Source organism: Corapipo altera, unplaced genomic scaffold, assembly GCF_003945725.1.
Source record: "Corapipo altera isolate COAL_440 unplaced genomic scaffold, ASM394572v1 68, whole genome shotgun sequence".
Lineage (NCBI taxonomy): Eukaryota > Metazoa > Chordata > Aves > Passeriformes > Pipridae > Corapipo > Corapipo altera.
This window is the reverse complement of record NW_020884919.1, coordinates 6,444,109-6,455,480: the sequence shown is the minus strand read 5'-3', so window position 1 is coordinate 6,455,480 and position 11,372 is coordinate 6,444,109. Positions and strand designations below refer to the sequence as shown.

The window sequence follows — 11,372 nt, the reverse complement described above, 5'->3', positions numbered from 1 at the left end:
CCCGCCCCCCGCGGCCGTTTTCGCGCCAAAGGCCGAGGGCGGGACCGTGATGAGGCGACCCGGGAGCTCCCGGCACAGCGACTGGATCCCCGCCCGCTGCTGGGCTGGCACACAGAACGGGGGCTGCCCAGGGCTTAGGGCTGCGCCAGAGGAACGCGTCCCATAGAAACACACAGCCATAGAGCGTTAGGGGGTTGGAATGGACCTTAAAGCCCATCTAGACACAACCCTCCCTGCCCTGGGCAGGGACACCTCCCACTAGACCAGGTTACTCAAACCTTACCCAGCCTGGCTTTGCTACCACAACCTCCCTCGGTAACCTATGCCAGTGCCTCACCACCCTCATAGTAAAGAATTTCTTCTTAATATCTAACCTAAATTTTCCCCTCTTTCAGTTCATATCCATTACTCCTTGTCCTCACCAGGCCCCCTTCAAATACTGGAACGTGCTGTGAGGTCTCCACCCAATCTTCCCTTCCCCAGGCTGCAGAGCACCAACTCTCTCAGCCCGTCTCTGTAGGGGAGGTGCTCCAGTACTCTTACCGACTTCATGGCCCTCCTCTGGACTTGCTTCAGGAGTTCCACATCCTTCCTACATTGGGGACTCCAGAACCACAGGTATGGAGGTGTCAGCTCTGGGTGGCCTCAGCACGGTCTTCAGCTGTGAAGCTTCCACAGGGCACTGGTTTCCCAGAAAAGAAATCAGCTACAGTAACTGGAGTTAAAACTCCTCTGGTAGTTTTCTCCACTGCTGAGGAAGCCCGGATCCAGGGAATCCTCCCAGTGTGTGCAGGAAGCACTGGGGCAGCTGCTCACCGACCAGACTGCAGCTCCAGCTGCTGAAGGACTGACCACAGGTGAAAAGGGTGTAGATTAAGCCAGGTGAGGGTCAGGCTGCAGTCTGGACACTTGGCTCCTTGTTGGCAACACAGGATGGTTGAAGGTAACATGTGCCAAGCGGTGCCACGGCTGACAGCCATTCCCGAATGGCAGCTGCTGGCACACAGTGCCTGCCAGCAGGAACCGCTTCAACATCCATGAAAAATTGCTTAGAATTGCTCTGCCACCTGCAAAGTCATTAATCTCTGCCTAAAGTGGGAATTTTGCTGTAATTAAGGCAGCTAAGGGCTCCTTTTCAGTTCTGAAGGCCTTTAAGAAGTGTCAGCAGCACCAGCCTCCTGCGGCACTGTTAGTTCGTGTTACAGTGCACTTGCCATACAGGGAGCAGACTGAACTGCAAAATGGTAAAGAAAAGAAGAAACTAATAGAAGTAACTTGGTAACTTTAAAAACACTTGCAGTGAATAAATGCCATGTTTTATGAAATCATACCAATGTGCACAAATTGGTTGTGAGGCTTATTTTAAAAGAATAATTAATCTCAGGTAATTTCTATTGTTTTTTTCATCACTTTTCCTCTACCAAAATAATAAAATCTACAGCCCCCATATGCAGATAAGTAGAATATCCAAAGAAGAAACAGTACATAATTAAAATCTGCTTGGGGCAAGTTGTGTACTCTGGCTGTCCAGAAAATACCCTGCTTTTCCACAGTCTCATTTTTCCAGGGTCTCTTTGTCCAGGAGGAACGTGCATGGTGTATGGGATGGAGGGGGACTGTGCACTCCTGTGGCCTAGGCAAAATCACTCCACCATATGGGATATGCTGGAAGCCCAGTATGAACTGGAGTCCCAGGCAGCCATGTGGTGTTCCACAGTGGACACTGTCAATGTGTTCTCCTCCATCCCTTTGGCAGCAGAGTGCAGGCCACAGTTTGCTTTCCCATGGAGTGGTGTCCAATACACCTGGAACTGACAGGCACAGGGTGGAAGCACAAAGTTTTCCTGGCTTTTCCTCTCCCCCTGTCCCACTGGGCAGGAGCAGGCAGCTGTGTGGTGCTGAGCTGCCCACCAGGGTTATCCCAGCAGGTGTGGGCAGCCATAGGGAGCCAGTCCTGCACCTGGCTGCCAAAAGAACAGCCTGAGCCCCCTTTCCTGCTGGGCAGATTCAGACAGCTCAGCGAACACAGATGGGTTTTCACAGGAAAATGGTGTAGTTAAAAACTTCTGAGGCAAACTGAAGCTTTGTGTTTGTTTTGAGCAGATGACTCCCTGGCTACTCCTTACCAATGTACTTTATAGTTCCTTAGTTTAAAAAATGCACTGTTGTAATTACCTTCTGTATATCCTCAAAGAAAATATAACCAAACCTCATTTTACCTGGTGGAGAGGCAGCAGCCCTGGGGACTCCACATAAACTGCTGAACTTCCTGCAAGTTATTGGAAATAAAGGACAATACAGATTTCACTTTTTCAGAGTTGCTACCTATCAAAGCAATATCAAGTTCTGAAATTTCGATTTGCAAGGTTTCAAACAAAGTTCTAAGACTCCCACTAAAGAGAGAGTGCAGCTCCCACTAAAGTGTCCTGTTAACACGACATTCGGGACGAACGTGCTTTGATTTATGATCACAATTATTTTCTGTTAGCTAAGAGACACTGCATGAAAAGATTCTGCATACAAAGGAATAGGGGCCTCCATCCCAACTCTTGTTCTTGTGCAGCTCCTGTGAATAAATCAAACTACAGCAGGAGCCTGAATAACTCTTAACAGAATTGGGATGAGTACAGTAGTTACAGCAATGTATGCACAAAACTTGCTGCCAAATCTAGAGCAAGAAACAGTCCTCAGAATACTTTTTTTGTTGGCAGGCAATTTAAGTCAGTAATTTTGCTTCTGATTAGAAGGATGAGCTTCTGAAGTGGAATATATTACCAGTTCTGTATGAACAAAAGTAATTAAATTAAATTCATTCCAGTTGGCTTAGCTGAATAAACAAGTGTTTTGAAACTTGGATTCGTCAGTAATAAGTCTGTGATGATGAGCTGTGTTTATAATCCACTCAGCTTCGCAAAGTACAACTGGGTACCCTGTAAGATTTTCAAGTTAATAACTGGGGAAGATTCCACAGTAAATTAATACAACAGACTCATAAGCAAAGCTGCAAAGTGTTATTCCTTGAATTGTGTGACTTCTAAACAAAGTTTAACTTCTACATTTCCAGTACTTTACCTGACTGACCTTTAGTCTGATTGTTTTCTAATGGAGAAATCTTGTCACAAGACATTAAAATTAAGTCTTGTTCAATGGCAGGTGCAAAAGATGGTTTGCCCTTTTGTGAAAATCTACACAATTTATACACAGCCTCACTGACCTTTCTGTAGCACAGCCAATATGTGACTTCTCTGACATTTAAAAATCAAGGTAGCAACAACACCACAGACAGTCCAAACCGTGCCTCCCACTGAAAGCTTTATCATGGAAAATGTTAAACAAAAATTAAGTCAGGAACTACAAATATGTATGAATATTAGATAACTCTACTGCAGTGCCCAAGTAAGGAATTTAATCCTTTGCCCTTTGGCATCAACACTTACAAAAATGTTTTAAATTTGAAAAACAACTCTCAGCTGCAGCCCACACAAGGAAGTTTCCAAGGCACTGGTTCCTCTCCAAATGCAGGGCACATCCTCTGGGCTGGGAGGAGGAGGACGAGGAGAAGTAGCTCTGTGCATCACTGCAAATTGAGGAGGTTCAAGTAAGTGATTCATTTGAGAAAAAGGATGTCTAGAAAGAATTTCAGAAGTACTCTTAGAGAAACACCCAATTTCTCTAAAGGTACAACAATTGGGTTGTGGACAGCATTTATAAATAAAATAAAAAAACCACAACAAACCTGAAATAGGCTACCTTACATAATTTCCTTTTTTTTTTTTTTCATGGAATCCTTGGTGATTTGTTTTGTTTGTTATTCCAGAGGCTGGATCAGGCAGGAAAATACATGACCTGCTCTCAAATTCATTGTCCATTAATTTTCTGACAATATTATATATCCCTTGTGTATTCTGGGAGCATGTATAAACTTCTATCCATTCTCAAATAGTAAAATAAAATAAAGGAAAAGTCTTCAGCTTATATACAACTTTCAAAAAAAAAAAAAGGGGGGGGGAAGAAGATATAATGAAAATAAATTTAAACTTTAGACAGTTATTACATCATTACAAAAAAACCAAACAAACCTTATTGATTCATTATTATCTTGAGAGAATACAAAGCAAAAAACCAGAAAGACAGATTTGCATCTAATTTACTTTGAGAGATTTATTTCAACCTATTTTCACAATTTCAAACAAAGGCTTCTTGTTAAGAATGTTCTTCTCACCTGCTTCCTACCTGACACTCCTGTAAGTTAACAGTTGCCTGGTCTCCTCCTGATTTTTAAATTGCAAGAATCCAGTCACTTTATCTTTGAGCCCATACTTCAGATTATTCGATCTTGCTGACATAAGTTAAAAATGCAAAATGGTTATTGCATAATTTATTAAAATGTTTAGAAAAATGATACAATTTAATGTGACACCAGAATACTAACTCCAAGTATCACATTTTCATTAAAAATTGCACAGTTGCCAGTAAAAAGAGTCCTGATCTGTTAAAATATTTTCCTTTAAATAAACAACTACGGATAAAAAAAATGTGGCACTTCATAAAGGAGAATTTGTTTTTAATTGCATATCATAATGCTCAAATCAATACAGGTTCATGAGGAGCAGGGGATATGCTTGCAATCATATCTGTCTGCAGGGCAAATCTTCTCCAACTTTCAGCAGCAGCTCCCGTCAGGGCGTCAGTCGCTTGGGATCCCGTGGGAACATGGAGGTCTGACGGACATTGTGCAGTCCCAGGTACAACATGGTCACTCTTTCCAGCCCTAAAACAGATGAAAACAACCCAGCAGTGCAGTCAGTCTGTTGTTCAAAACTCTTAAGAAGCTACAGGTACTTCCCACCCACTGCCAGCCAAACCCACCGGAGACTGACGTGTTCACATCAGCGTGTGTGACTGCAGGAAGGAGCTAAACCAAAAATTAGGGATATTACATCAGTGCCTTCTGCCATGGCACACACATCATTTGGAACAGGTATTGACAAGCAATGGCACTGGAGACTCAAGCCTGCTCTGAATCACTTCAGGAAGGTATAGAAAACTGAGAGCAGAGGTGGGTAATCAGGAGAACTGTACCTCGGATACAGTAACACAAATAAAGCCCAAACCAGTCTTAGCTTCAGAGCAAGAGACACCAAGTGCCACAAGCAGCCACAGCAAAAACCTACACCTGGGTAATTTCATCCCAAATCCTCTGCAGTACAAAAATGTAGATTCACACCATGCATCTGTGTAACTATCTTCTGGTGATATCTTCATGATAGTAAGTATTTCACTGGTTGTTGTGTTCTTTCTTCCTGAAATATCAGAGGTTATGTGTGTCCTGAGGAACACGGAAGCTCTTCCTTATCCATGGGGCTGTATAAGCACCCCAGCAATGCTGAGGTGAAATCCAGATGCACCCTACTTTTTCCACACACTGCCTTCCTATATTAAGATTTCCACCTGGAACAGCCTGAACCCAGTGTTAATTCCCATAGCATCTCCTGTTTGGCTGTCACTTGGCCTGACCTCTGGGACATGCCATACGGGGCACTTACTCTGCAGAAAAGATGTAGCTTCAGCTTCCCTGCTGTCAGTTCTGACTGGCATAAATCATTTTGGATCATCAGCAAATGCTGCATCTCCTCTGCTCACAAGGACTGCATGACCACAGACACTCACACCTTGTAGGTATGTCAGAAGGCAAGTGCAGAAAGACTGAATCAAAGACATTATGGTTCTGTTGATCAGGACCTACAAAATGTCCTGTTTCCATATGCAGGAATAGATTTCATCCTGTCTATGAAAGCAACGTGCAAAACTGTCAGTTGTTGTCATTAAGATGCCTAAAACCTATCTTCTTTTCATTTTTATATATAAAACACACACCATGACATGAAGCCTCTCAATACCTTTGCTGAGACAACAAGCATCAAGCTGATCAGTGACACTGTCAAATCACTGATAAGGCAGAAGCAACCACTTATTTCCCCTCACTGCAGAAGAGTTTTGCCAAATGCAGAGACCTGTGGCCGCTGGTACGGTGGTGGCTGATAAATCCATACAGAATACAGCACGTTCTTGCTTCCTTCAATTTTCCTCTTGGGTCAAATTTGAAAGTGATGTGCCTGGCTAATGAACTGGCACTTTTTCTTGTGATCACCTACTTTTTAATTGCCAGGTTGTGCCATTAATATTTTGCCTGTTTATTTTATGATGACCCTTGTATTTTAGCTTCTCTCCTTAAATTCTCCAGGATGAACAGCCCCACAAATTCACCTAGCAAGGCTGCTGTTATGAATTTTATATTGAACTCTGCTTGAGACTGAGCAGTGTAAGTTAAGCTAACACAGAAGAAAATAAAATACAGACACTCACCTATTCCACCCCCTGCGTGTGGAGGGGCACCAAACCGAAAGGCATCAATGTAAGCCTTTATCTTCTCCAAATCTAGAAAGGAAAAATATCTGGTTTTCACCTGCTTAATGATCCCCAAGCCAGACATACAAGTGATTACAGGACTGCAAACACAAAAAAAATTTACAAGCTAACAGTGGGGTTTTACTCCTTGAATGTATAAATTATCCAGCACTATCTAGAAATTACGACTGTAACGGATTTGTTTTACAATTTTGTTCATAACTTTTCAACAAGGAGTTGCAGGGAAACAAACTAATTTCTTAATATCACCACTCTAGATGGTTAAACAGAATTAGATGGATTACTGTGAGTTTACCACTACAGCCATATAACAAATTCTGTCCCAAATTCTTCCTCTAAAGGACACAAATTCAATCATGACTTATATTCTCTTAAATGGGCTTGTTACCAATGCCATGATGTTTGGCTCTCTCTGTCAGCAGCTGAGGGTCATGAATTCTCTGAGCTCCAGACAGGATCTCCTCCCCTCTCATGAACATATCATAAGAGTTAGAGGTTTTCTGGAAAAACAAAGATGAGTTTATTTCCTACCCACAGTGACTCCATAGGCTGCAAATATGCACCTCTCAGTAACTTCACTTGTGATATTCCAAGCTGTGCAGTAAGAGTACAATATATTAGGAGCTTGCCCATGAATTACAGTCCTTGGGCTCCTTCTCAACAGACTGGAGCTGATTTAATAAACTGAAGTTCATCCTCACACCCTTTGACAAGCCATTACACTTGCATGTAGTTAACCCAGCAAAAGATGTTCTGAACATATTTATCCTGGATTTAGGAATAAACTGTGGAAATGTAAAAAATCATCTTTTATGTTAAAGCATCTGCTGCCCTGGAAGAATGTTTTTGCCACTTTTCAGTGATGGCAGCAGTGTCTGACCATGGAGATCTCTTCATAAAGCTCTCCCAATCTCTCTGGTATCTTTTCACCAGTGAAGAGCAACTGGAAACATTTCCCAAGTTGTGTAACACTGACCTGCTCTTGTTATCAGAATGTTAATTGTAACAGCAGATCACAGGGGGGCTGGAACTAGCTGATCTTTAAGGTCCCTTCCAACCCAAACCGTTCTATGATTCTATGGTCATATAAATGTACTTTATCTATATTGTCAAGTTATCCTTACACAGCATAATTTAAACTGAAAAAAACACAAACACATTGAAGCAACAAGGAATTTTACTTACAGGGTTGGCTGGATCTGGCATTGTATAAAAAGGCCTCACAGCAAGAGGGTATTTGTCCAGAATGTAGAAGTCTGTGTCATACTGAAAAAAGGTAATTTAAAGCAGTTAGAACAAAAGAAAATTACATAAAGAACAAATTACAGGAGGAAGACAAAACCGGTGAATCTTTGAAACAAAATTCAAACAAATCTCCCAATAACTTCCCACAATATTGTCTTAAAATAAAAGTTATCAATAAAAGTTGTGTATTATGTCTCAATTTTCCAATACTACTTCTAGTGTAAACTTACAAATGTTTAGCAATAAAATGTGTTGCTGTAGCAACAGGTACTTTTTTTCCCCAAAGATCTCATCTTTTCCTATAGATTTAGTCAGAATCTGATTTGTTTTTGTTTTTTTTTTCAATTATAAGAACAGGTTCTGGAGCAGACTATCCTGTTTGGTGTACTCAGTACATGACAGAAATAAATATAAAAGACTGAAAATGGTGTGAAACAGTTTAACAGTGATTAAGACAAAACTGAGAGTAGATTAAATACACAAAATGGGGATGCAGTCAGACAATTAAAAATGGTAATCAGAAACTCTTCACAACTTCTGCACATTCTGAAACACTCTATTGTCCATCACTGTGTAAAGAGCTGTTTTACATGCAGGTATTTATACCAACCCAATGACTCCATGGCATCAGGTTTGAGATATAACAACAAATTTATTTATTCTAAAGTAATTGTTACCTTTTCCTTTACCAGGCGTCCCAGCAGCTTTTCATTAGGAGTGCTGAAAAAGATTATCACCATTAAAATTAATTTAAACATGTATTGGCTATATACTTCAAAAAGCCAAAAAGACTTCAAGCTACAGATCTGCTGCACCCTGAGCCTTAGAAAATCTAGTACTTGTTTCTGAATGTTTTGGATTGTGCAGACAGAAATTGCAGAAATAAAGTATATTTATTTGTTTCTAAATATTTTGTATTGGTCCTAAAAATCCCTTAAATTAACTGATACCTAAAGATATTCTTGTTCTTAATAGAACTACTTGCTAATCACCATATTCTGATTACTGAAGAACTGTGTATTCTATTCCCTATTGCCATATATCTTGTGTACAACAAAAAAAGTGAGAAACACCATGAGCAGTTGCTGAGGAAATTATTTTTGCTCTATCAAGCTCTTATGATTGAAACTTTCTTGGATGCACAGAGAGTTTAACACACTATCCTAAGAGTAATGGACATATTATGGGAAACAAATGTTTTATTTCATTAAGTGTGTTTAGAAAAGTTGATATATAATCAGCTAATTAAACCATCCTTCAGTAAATCAATGGGAATGCATCAAAACTGCTTAATCACTTTCCTGAGAGGTGGAAGAAGAAATGGAAAGATGTTTCCTAAAAGCAAGACCTTGAGACTAAAGAATCTTTTTGTTTAATCCTATTCAAAAACATGTGACAGTTCACATGAAGGGTTGCAACTGACAGACACACAAACACTTCTTATCCTTAGAAGGTTCAAGTTGCTCTCACTTTATGTTGTAAGTTATTTTCTTTCAGATTTCAGATTTTTTACCTATAGTCCATGTTAAAAGAAAGGACTATTTTCACATCCACTCATTAACTTGTCAAGAGACTTGTTTATTCCTCTAAAAGCTGTGGTTCCTTCTTGGGGGCTGTCAGGTGCAGAGGACAAAACTGACACTTTACTGCCACCTTCCCATTTGTGCACTGCCAAAGTACCTCAGATCCTCTTCATCGCCCATCTCGACTCCAGCCTCCCTAAGCATGGCCACACCTTCACGATATTCCAGCCTCAGAGTTGGCTCCAAGAACTTAAAGGGCTCACATGGGAACTGTTTGCCCACTGTCTGGATTTCAGTTTGGAATCTGTATATGAGGAAACAAGAAGAGAAGCCAAATACAGCACAATCAAGGACTTGCATCTGATACAGATTTTGCAATGGCACATTGTGCCACAAGAGGTCCCTCTTGCAATATAAAAACTATTAAAGCCACTTCTGCAGAAATTCTATATAATCCTAATGAAATGTTTCATCCAAGTTAATGCACCTACTTCACATACATACATGTTAATATTTTACTATCACTTCTGTCTAATTCCTTTTGTAAGAAATAATTGACTAGGTCAAATTTTCACAGTAAAGACATTGAGAAATCATCCCTTTGATTTGTAATATTTACCTGGGTTCTTCTTTTATTTGAGTAATATCCTATTTCAAATACAAACAAGACATTTCCTTCTGGACAGAAGAATATATCTGCATTTCTGCTGGCAAGACAGTCTAACTTGTAAACAAAAGAAAACAACTTCCTAAACTTTTGGTCTGACTTTTTAATGAGTTAGACTGAATAGTGGAAAATAATCTTTGCTGCTATCATGGAACAGATGCAGGCTGGTGCAGTAATTTTTAATCAGAAAAACTTTCTTGTATAGCAAATATTAGGATAATTTTCAAAATAGAACAAGATCATTTCCAAAACAGAACTATTGTTCTACCTACTACCTGTAGTGCCACAAAAAGACATTTTAAATAATGATGGATCATTTCTGTTAGAAAATCCTTTCAACAGCAAACAGCAAGTTTCTCAGTGCAGGCCAGCAGGAGATATTAAAAGTACTTTATTGGCCTATGGCTTGAGTGAACTTTAAAAGTCAGACATGAAAAAATAGTTAAGAGCAAAGTAAAAATGTTTGTTTTGAAGTTCTGTTGAGATTAGATCTGATTATCAATGATTATCTGACAAGCTGAAGATAAAACGCTCACCCACTTCATACCACAGTGCAAGAGCTGTCAAACAAAGAAAGCTGCTCATTAAAAGAAGGAAATGCTCTTCTTACCTTTCCTGAAGCCCCTTGAATATCTGCACCAAGGTATCTGCAATCTCATCTACCACTTCATGATAGTGATAGTTAAAAGCCATTTCAATATCCAGGCCAACAAACTCAGTCAGGTGTCTGTGAGTATTGGAGTCCTCAGCTCGAAATACTGTAAAATTAAACAACAGAAGTTCTAACTGACCTGAAATGATCATTCCATTTGGAAAAATAACCCTGACAATCACATCAGCATTAGAGACATGTTGTCCTTAGACACGAAAATTCCCACCGAAAAACAGAAGGAAAACCAGCAGCCTCAGAGCATCATTTGAAACAGTGACAGCATTCCTGCAGCTGTGGTGCTCCAAGGATACAAGGCAGACAGGACCCGTGGAGAGGCAGGATCTCTCCTTAGACCCACAGGCACAAGTGCAAAAAACAGACACACTTTCAGGCAGGCAACACTCTCAGATTTGAAAACTGCCCTTTTCAGAGGAAGTGGACTTGTACACGTGTGTGTCTTCTGGGATGGTTTTTTTTTCAGATATGAGTGACATAAACATGTCTTCCTATAAACCATGACTCATTTGTTAGTAATTAACAAGAAATTTAAGATCTTCTGGATTTCTTGGAATTTTTTTTTAATTCTATAAGCTGTTATTGACTTGTTTTTCATCATTTACGGGTTATTTGAGGTCTTAGAGTAAAAATTTGTATTACCATTTAAAGAGTCCATGCTTTTGAGACAGAGAGAATGGGACTGAAATTATTAATTTTCCATTCTTTATCGACAGCCCAGTTAAAAGTAAGCATGTTCTAAATAATGTTGTTTGGTACCTGTACAAAAGCAAGGGACAAGTCTATGTTAATATGCAATCTCAAAGCTAGGTTGCCTATTTTAACTGGTTGGTACTGGGCA

The 11,372-nt window shown here is 40.1% G+C and overlaps 1 protein-coding gene across 1 annotated transcript in view; it reads right to left on the bottom strand.

The window, feature by feature from the left end:
• Positions 1-4,141: 4,141 nt before the first annotated feature.
• DARS (aspartyl-tRNA synthetase) overlaps positions 4,142-11,372 on the bottom strand; it is a 36,358-nt gene continuing 29,127 nt past the window's right edge. Inside the window, exons 10-16 of the mRNA XM_027656296.1 lie at positions 10,475-10,622; positions 9,355-9,501; positions 8,352-8,394; positions 7,615-7,695; positions 6,818-6,929; positions 6,367-6,438; positions 4,142-4,771 (exon numbers count right to left, since the gene is read on the bottom strand). Of these exons, the coding sequence (XP_027512097.1) occupies positions 4,680-4,771; positions 6,367-6,438; positions 6,818-6,929; positions 7,615-7,695; positions 8,352-8,394; positions 9,355-9,501; positions 10,475-10,622 (695 nt within the window). The 3' untranslated portion in view covers positions 4,142-4,679. The remainder of the gene's footprint in view (positions 4,772-6,366; positions 6,439-6,817; positions 6,930-7,614; positions 7,696-8,351; positions 8,395-9,354; positions 9,502-10,474; positions 10,623-11,372) is intronic.